The 18,702-nt window shown below is 44.6% G+C and overlaps 1 protein-coding gene across 1 annotated transcript in view; it reads left to right on the top strand.

Moving 5' to 3' along the window:
* TSHZ2 (teashirt zinc finger homeobox 2) overlaps positions 1-12,271 on the top strand; it is a 273,376-nt gene extending 261,105 nt beyond the window's left edge. Inside the window, exon 2 of the mRNA XM_060123239.1 lies at positions 7,349-12,271. Within this exon, the coding sequence (XP_059979222.1) occupies positions 7,349-10,413 (3,065 nt within the window). The 3' untranslated portion in view covers positions 10,414-12,271. The remainder of the gene's footprint in view (positions 1-7,348) is intronic.
* Positions 12,272-18,702: the final 6,431 nt, after the last annotated feature.

The raw sequence follows: 18,702 nt of genomic DNA, 5'->3' as shown, positions 1-18,702 counted from the left end.
TGAGAGTCTGCATTTCTAACAAGTTCCCAAGTGCTGTTGCCGCTGATCCAGGGACCATCCTTCGAGGAGCAAGGGTTTATGATACACTTTCTCTTCCATTTCCTCCTTTGTCCTAACAGAATCCTGTGAGGTAGGTAGGCTTACGATGGTCCCTCCTATCTGGGATTGACAGATGAGAATCAAGGTCAAAGAGATGGTATGAGAAAGCAACAGGAGAGCATGCCAGATCTTCAAACTCTGCCTCCGCTGATTCCTTTGTTGTAGAGCTTGCAAATGGATGGATCCCAGACATATTTGGTTTCTTCTACATGGTTTGTCCAAACAAAGCTTCTGGCAACCCTAGACCCCGTGACTGTTCCTTGAGTAGCAGCTGTACTCTTTCAACGTGGCGTGGACTTTCCAGCTCTCCGCAGCTCCTCTGTGTCTCTCCAGGTGGATGCCAACACTACTTAGGAACTCAGGATTGTTTTCTTTCCATCTGTCCTCCTTTGCCATTTAAGTTACCTGCATTCCTCCAGTAATGCATGACCTTATCATGACCTTTTCCTCTCTAATCCCAGTGTCCAACTTCTCTCTGTAACTCAGGTCTCTACTCTCCTGGGCCTTTGGGGAGCCACTGGGATGGAACTCCCAGGGAAACTCTGCTAAAGTATGTGGCATGTGATAACTGCAGAATAAATATTTCTTGATTAAATGAATAAACAGATGAACTGCGAAAGGATGACCCAGTATCCACTTTCCCTGATTTAAACTAACTTAGTCCTTTTTTGCTGATGACCAAGTTGTGGAGAGAGTCACAGAGCGTGGTTAGGAAACAGCTTTACAGTCCAAAGAGCTGTGAGGATAGCCCAAGAAAGTGTCTACCACAAGAATATATTACGTAAACGGACTTTTTTTTTTCACGCAGACCGCACCCAATATGTATCCATCGTACATATAAAAAATTCCAATTTACTGAACGTCTGCAGGAAATAATAAAAGGGATGTTGTTTTGATGACCTTCAGAAAGCTTTCCATCCATCTCTACAGAGCACTTCTGGGCCCAGGAGAAGCCTCGTGTCATTAAACCACTCCATCTTCAACATTCCTTTAAACAAAGAATTCTATGTGTTTGGTTCTGACATTCAGATAGAGGAAGGAAGCAGCCCTTCTCTCTTGAGCTGCGTGTACAAGTCACGCTTATGTTAGTGAGTTTTATGTGGTGTGGCAGGAATAAAAATCTATATGAAAATTGAATTGAAAATGTCTCTTTTTAGAAATGTGCCTGAGCTTAGATTTCTCCAGACGGCAGGGAGGCTGAGCCTTGGCTAATGGTACCTGGATTCTCTGTAAAGTCAGGTCTGTGCTCAGGAAGGGAGCCGGGGATCCCACAGCCCCGTAGCCTACCACCTCCTGGAACACAGAGCAGACAGAGCCCCTCAACACAGCCCTGCGAGGGGCCCTTGCTCTGGACCCAGTCACCACTGAAAGGTAGCTCAGCCTCCTTGAACAAGAAATCCTCTATCTCTTTCCTCAGCCTGCCAACAAGAGTGCCAATTAGTGCCAATAATAATATACATATTAACAGATTTCTAGACCACAGTCACCAAAACACTAGAGACTCATGACAGGAAGACCTTCTTCCGTGTCATCATTTACCGTACCTACTGGGTACACGGTGAGAAATTCTTGCGATCCCCTCATTTACGTCTGCCCTGCACACTGTGGAATCTTCATGTGATTTTAAACTGTCATTTAGTGGGGTAGATGGGCAAAAATGATCCTGTCACCACCGGATATGTTTTTAAATGAGGTCTTGATTGAATTCTGGTTTCGTTTTTAAAAATCAACCTTCTTGAGTTTTATATTCTTCTCGGGTTATGACTCTTCCGCCTCTGCTGCCACTTTAAAAACTGTCAGTGCTTTTACTGTAAACACTCTACTGTGGATTTTCAAGGCAACTACAAACATGGATACTTAGCAAAAATCTGATATTTACATCATGCCACCCATGAATTATTTTGCACAATTTCATTTAAGCCATTCTGACCACAGGTTTTTGGAACAATTGAGGTGGTAATTCTTTTAATTGTTTCCTTTTTCTTTTAACCTTTGATGTAAGAGGAAATTTCTAAAGTTGGAGGATTTGTTTCAGCATTTACCTGTATAATGATAGGGTAAAAAGTTTGCAGCATATATAGTATATTTTTCTAATGACATCTCTCCTTTTTAAAATCAAGCATTTGGGATAAGACCACCCTAATATTAATATTTGTGTAATATACATCATGGAACAGCTAATGAGCGTTATCCGTGACAAAATCCATCCACACTTGCAAAGTAGGTGAATCTTTTTTGAATCAAAATCTGCTCACATTGAGTGCATTTCCTGATGCTTCGCAGTTTTGATGCTTGTTTGCAGCCTTCATACTTAAAAAGTTTAAATCCGCAGCTCAGGGATTTCTGGCAACAAGAATGTTGGTGGCTGGGTTGCTCTGAAAAGATGATCTGTGGGGTTGTTCTGTTTTTATCATTGAGGAAAGTTGATCAGGATGGTTGTAATTCACATCTGATCTAGATCAGGGTTGGGGTGGGGAGATATACCCATCCCAGGTGCCGACTGCCCTGTTGCAACTGGACTAATCCCCTTTCGTTGTATGATCTATTTGTCCACTCACTCAGATAACTTGTGGACCTCTTTCTGCGCCGGGATGCTCTCTGGGTGCTGGGAGAAGCGAGGTCTCTGGCTTCAAGGGGACAGACATTTTACCTTTACATTTAGTGGGAGGACACAATCAATCAATAAACACACAACATGATTTCAGAGTATGGTCAGTGCCATAGTGCTTTCAGTAAGTAGGTTGATGTGATCTAGAGTTACACAGAGAAGGGACAACTGGGCAGGAAGGGGCCATTTGAGCTGAATTCTAAAGCATGAAAAGGAACAACTTCCAAAGAGGAAGAGCCTTCCAAGCAGAGAAATCTGCAATTGCAAAGAACCACCGTCAAGGAAAGGATCGGCAGACGCAAGAAGGTTGTTGTACCATGGGTGTGGAGGGCAAGGCGAGAGTACTGGGCGATAAAGCAAAAAGGCAAAAGTCAAATCCTGCCAGCTCTTATAGACCAGGCGAAGGGTTTGAATTTTATTATAATATATTTCTATTTGTGCAGCAGAAAGACACTGCAGGAGTTAAAACAGTGAGTCGCCAACTAACATCTTTAATAAAGAATATTCTAGCAGTTAGTTCTCTGGAAAACAGACTAGAGGAAGTGGAAGCAGGAAGCCCATTTAGTCACGCGAGTGAACAGCAATAGCGACACAGAGCAGTGGCTGTGGAGTAGAAGAGAGATGGTCTCTTGACCGTAGAACTTTTAGACATGGAACTGAGTTTGCCCATGAATTACCTGTCCTGGGAGTGAAGAAGCTTCATGTGGCCACAGTCAGGTGGTGGTAAGGGATGAAATTAGACATTTAGGTTGGACAGGGAGATGTTTGCCACCATGAAGTTTGATCTTAAACCCAACGTCAACAAGGAGGTTCTGCAGAGGACAGTCCTTTCTCCTTGTGCCTCAGTGCAATTGTGCTCATTTTCTTTTGCTAGATAAGTATTCATAGGAATAAGCTTGCCACTCATCCACTTTACCAAGATTTACACACGATGCAATCTTATTGAACAAATCATCAATAGAGAGAGACACAGATACTCATTATACACACAGATCACCCATATTCTGGCTGTCTTCCCTCTCTCTCCCCTCAGCTGCTGGTGGCAAACAAAACCACTTAAGTGAACAGTTTTAAATGTATAATATGAAAATGTGCTTTTTAAAACTCCTTGGAACCTCCAGCCATTGTTAAAATACGCTCACTCTGATGGACGCTTTGGCATTTTTTTTACGAGGCTTTTCAATGCGTTACTTTATCGGGTGCATGAGATTTAGTCTGTTCTGCAGAAGAAAACAGACACAAAGGGTCTCTCAGCGCGAGTTACTCTTCTGTAAAGGTTATAGTAAACATGTCAATGCCTAATTAAGCAGAAAATTTTATCTGTATTGTGGGGGAGGCATTTGCTGTCTTCGACTTTTCTTCTGGGGAATGCATTTAGAAGGACAAAGTAGATTGTGAAGTTGAGCTGGTCCGGAAAGCTCAGCTTCCAAATGTCAGCATTAAAAAAGACACTTCTTTTCTCCTTGTGTGAAAATGACTATATTGGCTGGGCAGATTGTCTGTTGGGGGGGGGGTGTGCGCGCGCCTGCGTATGCAAGCATGCATGTATGTTTCATCGACACACACGCAACGAACGTAACGTGCATTATTTCCCAACTGCCTACTAAGTATCAGGCCCTGTGCTAGGCACTGAAAATAGGAAGATGAATAAAACCTGGCAACATGTTAACCAACCGTGATGAGCATAAGCCTTCTCTTTTCCCCTAGATTTCCTCACCCGCTTTGTGTGTAGGTGTATGTGGTCTTCGTTTCAATGATCATATCACCCATAGGGGTGGTGACTATATAGCTTAGCCTGGAACAGTCCTGGCTAATAGGTACCATCCCAGTGTATGAGTAATAAAGCCCTTTTAATTCTCAAAAGTAACCCTGTTTCCAATTGGTAACATTTGCCTGATTCTTTGGAGTATTTTGCTTGGCTCTGTACCAAGTCATTTATTAATTTTGTTAATAGACCTTTTCCTTCATCTTAATGGTATGACTATTTCTACAAACATACAAACTAGTCCAGGAAAAAGAAAACACGATGAGGATGGGGTCGGGGGTGGAGTGTGATCTAATTCAGTTATTCCAAGCTAGGGTTTTCTTGCAAGTAGTGACCACTGATTAACGACTGTTTGCCTAGATTGAGAAGCTTCTTTTTCTTCAAATCAATTTATGGAACTAGAGACCAGCAACCCCAGTTTAATGAAAAATCCACTTGTCAACCTGCTAGGAAAGCAAAAACACAACACCAATAACAACAACAACAAAATGGAACACGACCGCAAAACCACTGGCGAGGCTGAGTTTTTACATTTCATTTTGTTTTACGCTATCATGCCCTTAAAATTGTGGGCTCTCATCCACAGTATTCCTACAGTTCTCCCCTCCGAGGTGGTTATATATTTGGTGACATTTCAAAGAAACCCCATGGCTTGACCTTTAACCTTTGGGTCTCTGCAAAGTTTTCTTATTTATTAGATTGGTACTAAAAAGAGAGTGGAACCTAGTGGTTAAGACCATGGATTCTCTCATCACACAGGCTGGGTTCAGGCATGACCCTGCAATGCTAACTATGTGGCCTTGGGGAAAATTTCTCAAACTCAGAGCCTCAGCTTCTGCATCTGTGAAATGAAAATAATAATAGTTTCTACTTCGTGTGGATATTAGATAAAATGAAAGAATGTATTTGCAATAGTTAGCACAGGTCCTAGGAGATAATAATAAATATTCTTCATCTTCAGTGTGGTATATATACATATATGTGCAGATATACATATATATATATATATATATACACACACACATACATATATAATGGAATAGTACTCAGCCACAAAAAAAGTATGAAATATTGCCGTTTGCAGCAACATGGATGGACCGAGAGATTATCATACTAAGTGAAGTAAGTCAAACAGAGAAAGACAAATATTATAGGGTCTCATTTATATGTAGAATCTAAAAAGCAATACAAATGAACTTATTTACAAAACAGAAACAGACTCACAGACATAGAAAACAAATTTATGGTTACCAAAGAGGAGACAGGGGAGGGATAAATTAGGGGTATGGGATTAACAGATACACACTACTGTACATAAAATAGGTAACCAACAAGGATTTACTGTATAGCACAGGGAACTATATTCAATATCTTATAATAGCCTATAATGGAAAAGAATCTGAAAAGACGTATATATAAATATGTGTGTAACTGAATCACTTTGCTGTACACCAGAAACTAACACATTGTAAATCAGCTACAGTTCAAGTTTTTAAAAACCCTAATTTTGGGAAATAAATAAGTAAATGAAAATCTGAAAAAGAAATATTCTTCCTTTTCAGTCTTTGGAGCCCTTGGAGTTCCTGACTGCAGGTGACTTACTCCTAATAATCCCCCTTCTCTCCTCTCTGCCTGCCTCTCAGGAGAGACCGCCAATGCTTGAGCACCCCTTTTTTCAAGTATTATACCTGGTGAATGGAAGTAACAGCATTGTCCTAGGGTTTCCCCCAAGTACCCACCTGCACTGAGAGGGGAGATAGGACCTCATAAGGAAAATACCACATTGAGATCATGCAGCCCTTACACATCTAAGACTGAATCTCCCTTGCTTTGGTACTTCTTTGGTTGCATTTTATCCACGTGGCTCTGAAAAGGCCGGGTGAAGAAAATGAGCACATGAGCATAAATAGTCACATTCCTCATCTCCATTGATGGGTATTTGCCCCTTAATTCCCTTTGGACCCGCTCTCTCATGCCTTCATTTTCCCTATGCAATTACTGGTCCTAAGTCCTTTCAGAGAAGGGAAAGCATGCATCCCCAATAGCATTTTGCATCTACAAATCAAATGTATAATTGGCATCTCATGACGGGTACCCACAAATCAGTGCATTTGACATTACAGGCACAAGATCGAGAGGGCATTTTCAGCCTTGTCTGAAAAGGTCTTCATAAACCTGTTTGAGAATAATAGGATAGTTCCCAAATCTCCCATTCTAACACCATTTGCTATTATTTTAAAATCATTATATTTGCTGAGCTTACATAATTTTTCAGCTATCAATGGAAGATTTTATTTGATACTCCATAATCTGTCTTCCTGCTGTGCGACTCTCTACAAATAAAAATGTTATAACAAAAAGGACCCTCGCTATCAAAAATGTAATGGCTATGCATCCAAATTACTTCTGAGCACTCAAAAATGAGTGTATGCCAGCAGGGCCAAGTGTCTTGGTAAACCTTACCATGAGGATGCCAAGGGTCAAGTCTTAGTTTTCTTATGAGCCAACGTCCTTCTTGTAGAGCTATGTCTGTAATAGGATCTGAATTTCAGTCCAGCTTTCCTGAGAGTCATACACGTGAATTTAGTGACTGTCCCATTATAGGAGTATTAGAGTGATATTCCTTAAACAGGAAAATTATTAACTTGGAATTCTAGGCACTTATAAAGAATTATGACTCCTGCCCATTTTTTTAAAAAGGCATTAGATGGCACAAAAGACATCACTTGGCTTTTTCCTGTATCCGTTGCTTGCAGTTCATAAAAGTGTCGATTACATTGTTAGTTCCATATGGGAAGCACTTTGTCCAAGTGGGGAAATTGGGATGGGATATGTCACCTGCTACTGTTATCTCATCTCTTCTTGTTCTCTTGCAGGCTACGCCCAGGAAGAACAGCTGAAGGAAGAGGAGGAAATAAAAGAGGAGGAGGAAGAAGAAGACAGTGGTTCGGTAGCTCAACTTCAGGGCAGCAATGACCCAGGGACAGATGAGGAGCTAGAAACGGGCCCCGAGCAGAAAGGCTGCTTCAGCTACCAGAACTCGCCAGGAAGTCACCTGTCCAATCAGGACGCCGAGAATGAGTCCTTGCTGAGTGACGCCAGTGATCAGGTGTCAGACATCAAGAGTGTGTGCGGCCGAGATGCCTTGGACAAGAAAGCAAGCGTGCACCCCAAGCTTCCAAACGAAGCCCACAGTTGCATGGATAAAATGACCGCCGTCTATGCCAACATCTTGTCTGATTCCTACTGGTCGGGCCTGGGTCTTGGCTTCAAACTGTCCAACAGCGAGAGACGGAATTGTGACCCCCGAAATGGCAGCAACAAGACTGATTTCGATTGGCACCAAGATGCTCTGTCCAAAAGCCTACAGCAGAATTTGCCTTCCAGATCCGTGTCGAAGCCCAGCCTGTTCAGCTCGGTCCAGCTGTACCGGCAGAGCAGTAAGATGTGCGGGACCGTTTTCACCGGGGCCAGCAGGTTCCGGTGCCGGCAGTGCAGTGCCGCCTATGACACCCTGGTCGAGTTGACCGTGCACATGAACGAAACGGGCCACTATCAAGATGACAACCGCAGAAAGGACAAGCTCAGACCCACGAGCTATTCAAAGCCCCGGAAAAGGGCTTTCCAGGATATGGACAAGGAGGACGCTCAGAAGGTCCTGAAATGTATGTTTTGTGGCGACTCCTTCGATTCCCTCCAAGATTTGAGCGTCCACATGATCAAAACAAAACATTACCAAAAAGTGCCTTTGAAGGAACCAGTACCAACCATTTCATCGAAAATGGTCACTCCGGCGAAGAAACGCATCTTTGACATCAATCGGCCGTGCTCCCCCGATTCGACCACAGGCTCGTTTGCAGATTCGTTTCCTTCTCAGAAGAACGCCAACTTACAGCTGTCCTCCAACAATCGCTACGGCTACCAAAATGGCGCCAGCTACACCTGGCAGTTCGAGGCCTGCAAGTCGCAGATCTTGAAGTGCATGGAGTGTGGGAGCTCCCACGATACTTTGCAGCAGCTCACCACCCACATGATGGTCACCGGTCACTTTCTCAAGGTCACCAGCTCTGCCTCCAAGAAAGGGAAGCAGCTGGTGCTAGACCCACTCGCCGTGGAGAAGATGCAGTCATTGTCAGATGCCCCGAACAGTGATTCTCTGGCTCCCAAGCCATCGAGTAACTCAGCTTCCGAATGCACGGCTTCGACAACTGAGTTAAAGAGAGAGAGTAAAAAAGAAAAAACAGAGCCGATCAACAAGGATGAGAAAGTTGTGAAAAGCGAGGACTGTAAGGACCCTCTACAGAAGCCTTTAGACCCGACGATAAAATACCAGTATCTAAGGGAGGAAGATCTGGAAGACGGCTCAAAGGGTGGAGGCGACATTTTGAAGTCACTAGAAAATACTGTTACCACCGCCATCAACAAAGCCCAAAATGGGGCTCCCAGCTGGAGCGCATACCCCAGCATCCATGCCGCCTACCAGCTGTCAGAGGGTACCAAGCCTTCCTTGCCGATGGGCTCCCAGGTCCTGCAGATTCGACCCAACCTCAGCAACAAGTTAAGGCCGATCGCACCCAAGTGGAAAGTAATGCCGCTGGTTTCTGTGCCCACGAGCCTGACCCCATACACGCAAGTTAAGAAGGAACCCGACGACAAAGATGAAGTGGTGAAGGAGTGTGGGAGAGAGAGTCCCCAGGAAGAGGCGTCCTCTTTCAGCCACAGTGAGGGGGACTCTTTCTCCAAATGTGAACCCCCTTCAGAATCCAAAAAGGCTGAGCCTTGTCCCCTGAAGGAGGAGGACAAGCGGATGAAAGAAGGTGGTGAGAAAGAGAAAGCCCAGCCCCTGGAGCCAGCATCTTCTCCCAGCAGCGGCTGTGCCCTCGCCAGCCACGCTTCGGCCCTGCCATGCATCAACCCGCTCAGCGCCCTGCAGTCCGTCCTGAACAACCACCTGGGCAAAGCTACGGAACCCTTGCGCTCTCCTTCCTGCTCCAGCCCGAGCTCAAGCACAATGTCGATGTTTCATAAGTCGAATCTCAGTGTCATGGACAAGCCGGTTTTGAGTCCTGTCTCCACCAGGCCGGCCAGCGTGTCCAGACGCTACCTGTTTGAGAGCAACGATCAGCCCATCGACCTGACCAAGTCCAAAAGCAAGAAGGCTGAGTCCTCGCAAGCACAGTCCTGTACGTCCCCGCCCCAGAAGCACGCTCTGTCTGATATCGCGGACATGGTCAAAGTCCTCCCCAAAGCCACCACCCCAAAGCCTGCTGCTTCCTCCAGGGTCCCTCCCGTGAAGCTGGAGATGGACGTCAGGCGCTTTGAGGACGTGTCCAGCGAAGTCTCAACCTTGCATAAAAGAAAAGGCCGGCAGTCCAACTGGAACCCTCAGCATCTTCTGATCCTGCAGGCTCAGTTTGCCTCCAGCCTCTTCCAGACCTCGGAGGGCAAATACCTGCTGTCCGATCTGGGCCCACAAGAGCGAATGCAGATCTCGAAGTTCACGGGGCTCTCCATGACCACCATCAGCCACTGGCTCGCCAACGTCAAGTACCAGCTTAGGAAAACGGGCGGGACCAAATTTCTGAAAAACATGGACAAAGGACAGCCTATCTTTTATTGCAGCGACTGTGTCTCCCAGTTCCGAACCCCTTCTACCTACATCAGTCACTTAGAATCTCACCTAGGTTTCCAAATGAAGGACATGACCCGCGTGGCCGTGGAACAGCAAAGCAAAGTGGAGCGAGAGATCTCCCGGGTATCGTCGGCTCAGAGGTCACCGGAAACCATAGCTGGCGAAGAGGACACAGACTCTAAGTTCAAGTGTAAGTTGTGCTGTCGGACATTTGTGAGCAAACACGCAGTAAAACTCCACCTAAGCAAAACGCACAGCAAGTCACCCGAACACCATTCACAGTTTGTAACAGACGTGGATGAAGAATAGCTCTGCAGGTATGGGTTTGCTCCCACGTGGTTGTGACAGTCACTTCGTGAGGAGCTTCTAGAAGGGAGATGGGTCTATTTAGAGGCAGCTGACATCTCCCTATACCAAGAGCACAGTAGCCTGCTGGAATAGCACGAATTTTTGTGGAAGACTAGAACATGATAATTAAGCCCTAGCCATTCTCTCAATTTCTCCAGTTCAGCATTGGGAAATAGAATAAAATGGGTTCAGAGAGATGGAGCTCACAGGTATACTGCTTCTTGATACCCAAGGCCCCTCTTAGTTACCCAAGGCCCAACTTTCAAAGTCCGGCCAAGGCTACACCTCATTTTAATTGATAAGTACTGACTTTTCTTACTGTCCCATTTCACCACCTCACCTTCCGAGAGTAACGCGAATGACTTGCAAGGTGATGAAAATTCTTTTTAAAAAGTGAGCGAGCGAATAAAGATTGTAGGGTTCCTGGGGGCAGCCACTATACAGAGGTTTCTTAATCAGCTCATGAATAGTCTAAAGCTGGCTTTATTATTCTTACTAGTAATTAATGCTTTGGGCAGCTTACCTGCAGCATCTGCTACCTTCCACCCCCTCCCCTTTATTTCCTGTCCATGACGTCTCCTGTGAAAGGGCATATGCCCTGTAGTTGGATGGTAGGAAAATACTCTTCTCTGCAGAACACTGAGATGAAAAGAGAGGAAGCTTATTTTGCTCCCTCGTCTTTTGGTTGTCCTGAAGATAAAGCTAATATCAGAGTCCACCTTTAGCAAAGGTAGATGCAATGCATGGCTTTGAGATTTTATTTTATATAAAGAAGCAAAGGACGTTCTGCACACTCATTGCCAGGCACATGGGGTCCCACAGCTTGAGATAATTGGCATCATGTATCCTCAAAGTTCCATGCCTGGCAGAGTCACCAGTGCCCAGACTACCTATGTCACCTTCAGGGAAGAGGGCAGACACCAAGGTCAAGTACCTTGGCAGACTAGTCCCACCAGCCATTTTCAAACGTTGAGCATAAGCAAGGCTGAACTTCCTTTCACCGCCCTTTATGTATTTTCTCTACCTCCTTTTCTCTCCCCTCCAGCATGATACCCCCCACGTGCTAGGGACCATCAAATGTTCAGGTTGGGGTGTTAGGCCACACCCCATAATGGGACCCAATCTGACTTAAGCCTTTGGCACTTACCAGCCCAGTTTATGTCATGCTAGGTTATAGATTAGCTCTTTCGGTTAAGATACGAGATACGAACAGCTCATACTAGCATACACTTGACCCTTAGACAACTTGGGGGTTAGGGGTGCCAACCCTCTGCGCAGTGGGAAATCCGCGTGTAACTTACAGTCGGCCCTCCCTACGGTGTAGCCTGCCTATCCCTGCTTCCTCTGTAGCCGAGGTTCCACACACACAGATTCAACCAACCCTGGGCTGTGTAGTATTTACGCTTGAAAAAAATCCATGTATAAGTGGACTCAGGCAGCTCAAACCCATGTTGTTCAAGGGTCAACTGTATAAGCCCTCACCACCTCCTCCTGTCAGAGCACTTGTTAAATGGGAGACTTTCGGATCAAGCCACCGAGCGGTGGGCACCAGCGGGGCTCCAGGTGGGGACGGCTCTGTATATGGTGCGGCTTGGGCTCACTTCACATCACATAGGGAGGGTCACTGAATGCAAGGCTGGTCAGAATGAAATGAAGGGTAAACACTGGGGCTGTTGCCTCAGTGAGAAGATCTAAGAGCTTCTGACAAAGGGGGAACCCATCCTATCGCTCTAACGGCTAATGGCTCTCTGGGCCCAAATGAAGACTTTTGTTTTGTTTGCATGTTTTTATCATGATAATTAAAGTGTATTTACTGGCAGATTCCTCTCTTGCTTTCCCAGCATGATTTGTTCAGCTCATACTGTTGAAAGAAAAGCTGAAATGCATCTATCGGATCTAAATGTGAGCTTGGGTCTCCGTGACACCTATTTATTTGCTATATAACATTTTAAATTTTATGTAACTTACTATCGTGCTTTCCTGGTCCTTCAAAAAAGAAAAAAGTAGATGGATAGACACAGAACACACAGAGATAAATGCTTCCAATCCCATAGTGGTAGGTCTAAACCATGGTGAAAAGGACAAATAGGTAGTGTTTATTTGTGCTACAGTGAAGACCAATTTTCCACATTTGAGGTTTGTAATCATTTTTTAAAAATTAATAGCACAGCCAAAACATTGCAGTATGTAAATGGAGAATGGGGAGGGAAAGAAAGCCTCAGTCCAAATCTGAAATGCACAAACCTGTTCTAGAGAAGCAAAGAAAAACCAATAATTTGGAAAAGCCGACACAAAGGTACTTACAAGTCTATTAAATACATAGATAAGATAGCCCTTTTCTCATCCCTCTGCATCTGTACAGAATAAACATTTCCGATTTGGACCTTCAAAGCACCATATCACAAAGTTATCATTATATGAAAACGAAGCTCCATCAGTGCTGTGATTCTGAGAGAGGACGCGGCAGAAAAACAGGTTTGAGCGTTTGGAACTCATTCAGAGTATATGTGTTGTGTGCGTACAAAAAGTGATGCAGGTGCTTGGTGTTTGTGTTGATACTAAAGATCTCCCGGTCTGCCTGAATGGCTCCCACATCTGCACACAGGTGGCTTTCTGCTGCCCTTCACCTAGAAAAGAATTCCTCCACCCTACGGGTCCACTTTTAGAACAATAGGTGTGCACAACCTTGCCCACTGCTTAGAATTAGGCATGTATGTTTTCAAATGATCACAAAACGAGATCACTCTTATCTGGAACTCTCATTTTAGTTGGTATGCATGATAGCACAAATTGTACAAAATGACATGTTGTCTTAGTAAGGATGGTCAAGATTTTGTGGAAAATTTGGGAGGGGAGCTTTACCATACCTGTGTTCTGTGCAAGATGAGAATTTTGACCTGAATTTTCTTTCTTTTCTTAGATATGTCTTAAGTTCTACAAAATTCTCTGCCAAATATTAAATGCAACTTTTCATTAAAAATTAATTAGAAAATGTTCAATGTGCATCCCTAATTTAGGATATAAGTAATCTAAAACAATTTCAATAGATATTTGTATATACCTTTAAAAACCACAGGCACTTGAATAACAGAAAGTAAACAGAGAACAAGTCAATGAGTCTAGAACGCATAAGGACCTGAAATTATAGTCATTACCGTGTAATGTAGTGTACAAGAGTGTACAAGTTTAGCAGCACAACTAGCCTTGAAATTGATGGAGGGAATGAATCTAAAACCCACGTTCAGGGTGAACAGCACGTAGGTTCCCAGATAAAATACAGGATGTCCAGGTAAATTAGAATTTCAGGTAAATGACAAATAAGTTTTTAGAATAAGCACGTCCCAAATATTGCATGGGCCATATTTATACTAAAAAAAAGTGTTCATTGTTTATCTGAGATTCAAATTTAACTGGGCATTCTGTATTTTTATTTGCTAAATCTGGCAACCCTAACAGCATGGGTAATATGGCAGCCTGGGAAGAACAAAATGGGCTGGACTAACTCATGTCTATTAGAGGCATCACCCTTGCCTCTATCCAGCAAATAATATTCTTTCTTGCCTTCCTTTCTTTTTTTCCCCTCCCTCCTTCCCTTCCTCCCTCCCTCCTTCCCTCCTTCCTTCCTGTCTTCTCTCCTTTCATCTTTCAACAAATATTGGCTGTGATTTAACTGTGCACCGGACTCTATTAGCAAAGGCTATGTGATGGAGAACCAACAGTCGTGCTGATTATACCAGCCAAATGTGCCAGGGCTGCAGCGAGCGCATCACAGACATTACTTCACTTGATACTCACAAACAGCCCTATGAAGTAGGGTTGATTCAGCCATGTTACAGGGGAGGAAATGGAAGCAGAGAGATTCTGCATGAATTTCTCAAATTCCCACCATCTCTGAGCCTCACTCATTCCTTATCACCCGTCTAGAAAGCCATCACTCCATGCCAAGCACTGTGCTAATCCCAGGGAATAAGCCAGTGACCAGGACAAGAGTCTGCCTTGGAGGCTCGTGGGAGACACAGAGACGGGCAGCTCTGGGGTAGAAGCCGAAAGGAGCACACAAGAGGGCGTCTGGCCAGTCCTGGGGGAAGCCGAGGAGGGGAACGGTGGTACCAGGGGCGGTGTGACATCAGGGCTGCCGAGTCCTGCAGGCCTGGGTTCAAACCCTAACTCACCCACTGTCTCTTAGATATGCCCCACTTCTGTGTCTATAAAACGTGGACATCATTCTCCCCTCACAGAAAAGTTGTGAGAATTAAGTAAATGTACGAAATTCTTTTCCGTGAAACCTGGCTCATAGGAGGTTCACAAGAAGAGTTAGTTCTAGGCAGTGCCTACAGGCCCACACCGTGTTCTTCTGCGTCGCCTGAAGTATATAGAACTTACAGTGTTCCCAGGTTGAGCTATTTAATACTAGGCAGTGCCCCAAGGAAACCTTGACCTACCATTTAATTATAATGATAGCAATGACAGCAAAACTGCCGCCTCTTGGCCTCTTTCTATGAGTCAGGCAGGGGTATTCAGATCATCCTGATTTTGCAGAAAGCTCAAGGGCTTCCGTGATTTGTCTCAGAGCACACAGTGCACATCGAGGTGGGATTCGAACCCAGGACTGCCCAACGTTCATCAAGTTTCTTCTGCCTCTTGGCTTCTCCTCCGTCTTGCCTGATGGTTTCCAGGTGCTACCCACGGCCAGGAATACATCCAACAGCTCAGAAAAAAAGTCTATAAAATGTGGTGTAAGGGTGGAGAGGTGATAAGGGCTCCTTGGCCTCTGGGAGGCTCCAGCTACAAATCAAACACCACAACTCAGGGGCCTGGGACTGACCTGTAGGAAGAAGCAACACATCCTCGCTCTCTTCATTGTAATTTCCTTGTTCAGTCAGGTGATCATACAATTACCATAGAGCGTCTCACCAAGAAATGACCCAAATTCCAGGGAAGATAGATGTGTGAGAATTTTTTAATCCTCATCCGGACTCTCATTTGGGGGGAGCAAAATGAGAATTTGGAAACAGGGCGTTTGACCATGAGACCGCGTCATTTCTAACGCAGCAAGAAACAAATGCGTCACCTCTTTCCACGTTTTCATGTCACCCGAGCGATCTGGCTTAACCCCTCTTTTGCATCAATGTGTCTCCGTCTCCGTTGCACTTTCCCCCTCATTTGGACTTCCGAATGCTCAAATCCTGACGGGTATAATTCGGTGCTTTAATATAGAGTAACATTATTTTTCATTTACTCCAATCTGCCGTCAGTATCATCTTTTCATTTAACCAGATGCAATTCTTTTTTCTTTCGCTAAATTGAAAATCCATGAGCGACAGGGAGTGCAATGTTTTAATTAGCTCATATTTTTTATATGGATTTATGTCTTTAAAATACATTTGTGTAATTCTTCAGCGAAATTAAAAACGTCTTTCTGCAAAAGTGAGGAGAGGAAAATAGAGCTAAATTGTGTCATTAGCTTAGGTAGATACAGATGGCGAGCAGGATCTAGTTGAGAGACACACACCGATCACAGGGCCTCTGCCTGGGCGGAATTTGAACTTGCCCTTCCTTGAAAGAAGTCTCTCTCTGTAAAGATTTTTCGAAAATGGCTTGAGCTTGGGTTTTTTTTAGGCCCCTAGTAAGTAAACAAGCAGTTACCTTCACCGAACTGATCTGAAACTGAACCTGCCCGCCAAACAAAACAGAAAAAAAAAAAACAAAACAAACCCAGAAGTCATCATGATAAACAGTTTTCTCCTGCATTTCTCTTTGTCTTCTTTTTTAACGACCAAGTTTAAAGCGTTCCACGGTGTTTTTTTTCTACTTTATAGGAGACAAGTGACATTCCATGGTAAATGAGAGAAAAAGCCATGCAGAACTGAAATCTTTCTAATGCATTGACACCAACTTGCCCTCTATTGTTGGAAATGAGCAGGCACTCATGATTGTTCATCAAACAGCTCCTAATGCAGTTAAAGCATTCAGCTATAATTTCTCCTTGCATTTATAATTACTGTCATAGACTGCACACCTCGGTGAGCAGATTAAAGCTATAAACTATTTAGCCGTGGCTCTAAGACGAGGAACTTGATTTGTCTGGCAGGAGTTATTTGTTAGGGAGCTTGACACTTCACATAAAAATGACTCAACTTGATGAAGAACAATGCAGTTTTAGCAATGCGGGGATTTTAAATCAGTCACGACGCCACACCCTGCAAGAATCGCAGGGCAGTTTGTTAAATGATATGTAGGCCACGGAGATAACGGAAGGCATAGAGGGTACCAAAATAGAAGAGGATTTGGTGTGTGTGCGTTCTTTCCTGACTCTTCCTCTGAAAGAACAGGTGTTTGTTGAAAATCACTGCATGTCATGTTCTCCTATTAAATCCAGTGTCAATGTTACCCCAGGCTCACCTGGCAGGAAAAAAGGATGCCAGGAGCCCAAGGCACATGTCACATCTGGGGGTTTTAGAGAACTTTGTGTTGCACACATTCACTTCCCAAAGCCCGTGAGTCCAGGGTGCTGCGGAAAAGTGGCGGTCGTTGTTTTTCCTGGAATGGTCTTGATTTCGTTGTGTTTTTTACTGGCAGGAAGCGTATGATATATTAGGCGCGGAGGGCCCTTCTACTGGCTAATCCTCCAGCAGTGCTGTGAAAACCTGAAAACCTAATCTACGTGCAGGTTGATGAGACAGGCTGGCACAGACAGGGTGGCGGGCAGTGCAGCTCCCTTTCTCCTTTCTCAGCTTGTGTCCAGGGTTAGGGAAAACAGTGCACATTACGGGCAGTGCTCAGCGCTGGGCCTGGCCCACAGAGCGAGGGCTTGACGAACATCACTCTCCTCTACCTCAAAAAACTCCTCTTGGGTTTGCTTAAGGCTTAAATCAAGATGGGGGTGGATTGTACCATTTGATTTAAAGAAATAGGGAGAGACTGCTAGGACCGATGTAACTAAAACAGCTTTGAGGGGGAAGCAGTAGTATTGGGTGGTGTTTGGGTGGCCCTGGGAAAGGATGCAATGTACCGTTAACCTGCATGTCTTCCCCTCTGATGCCCCCTTTCTCTCCCTGACATCATCTACCTTGAACATTTTCATTTGCTACAGTCCAACATCCCTGGTGTCTGTGTCATGCTTAGGAAGATCTGCATTGGTCTTCTGCGCATTTTGATGAAAATGATGATGTTGATGATGATGACGACGTTGATTAATGGGGTCAAAGAAAGCTGAAATCAGTGGCTGGCACGGTGTCCGCTATCACTATTGTCCTTGCTGTCACTGATGGATATTGACAGAGGATTAACATTTATTGAGCGTTTACAGCATGCCAGCTATTGTGCGAGGCCCTTTATGTATATTATCTCAATTAATTTTTTTTTTTGCGGTACGCGGGCCTCTCACTGCTGTGGCCTCTCCCGTTGCGGAGCACAGGCTCCGGACACGCAGGCTCGGCGGCCATGGCCCAGGGGCCCAGCCGCTTCGCGGCACGTGGGATCCTCCCGGACCGGGGCACGAACCCGTGTCCCCTGCATCGGCAGGTGGACTCTCAACCACTGCGCCACCAGGGAAGCCCCTATCTCAATTAATTTTAAACCTAAACTCTATAAAGAAAGAACTGTGATTATGCCTAGGCTACAAGGGAAGAAACCAGCCCTTGGAGAGGGGAAGTGATCAGGCTCTCACGGCTAATAAGTGGCAGAGCTGGAAATCACGTGTGGACAAATGACTATCTACCTCAAGCTGGAATTCTGGACAAAAGTTCTCCCGTCACCTTTCTGGTATCCCCTGGCTTAAATTCTATTGGGTGCTACACCAAAGTGTGAGATGTGAACCCCATCCACAAGTTACTTGCATGGGAGAGAAGATGAACGGGCAAAAAAAAAAAAAAAAGTTTAAATATCTCAAAAGCTCAAATCTTTGACACACACAACTTCTACCACTCAGCCCCTCCAGAAAATTGGCACTTTCAACGTGCATGGTTTTATCTGGTATTTTTTCATCTATGGAGGAAAAAGTGATGTTTCAGGTTATGTTATTTTCAATGCTACATTACTCGATTTCACAGTCAAATAATTCTATTTTTGTTCACAAGAGGATTTTGTCATGTTTAATTGTTTATTTCTCCCTCCTTCCCCCCTTTTGCTGTAGCTTCCACTTCCCCCTTTGCTGCCTTCCTGTGGATTCTCTGGTGTGCGATAACCATGGAGACGGGTCCTTATTAGATAGTGTTTGCTCTGGCTTCGAAGTCAAAGACCAATCGGGAC

This window comes from Lagenorhynchus albirostris, chromosome 15 (assembly GCF_949774975.1).
Source record: "Lagenorhynchus albirostris chromosome 15, mLagAlb1.1, whole genome shotgun sequence".
NCBI lineage: Eukaryota > Metazoa > Chordata > Mammalia > Artiodactyla > Delphinidae > Lagenorhynchus > Lagenorhynchus albirostris.
Note: the sequence above shows the minus strand (reverse complement) of the source record. Positions and strands in the feature narration are given on the sequence as shown.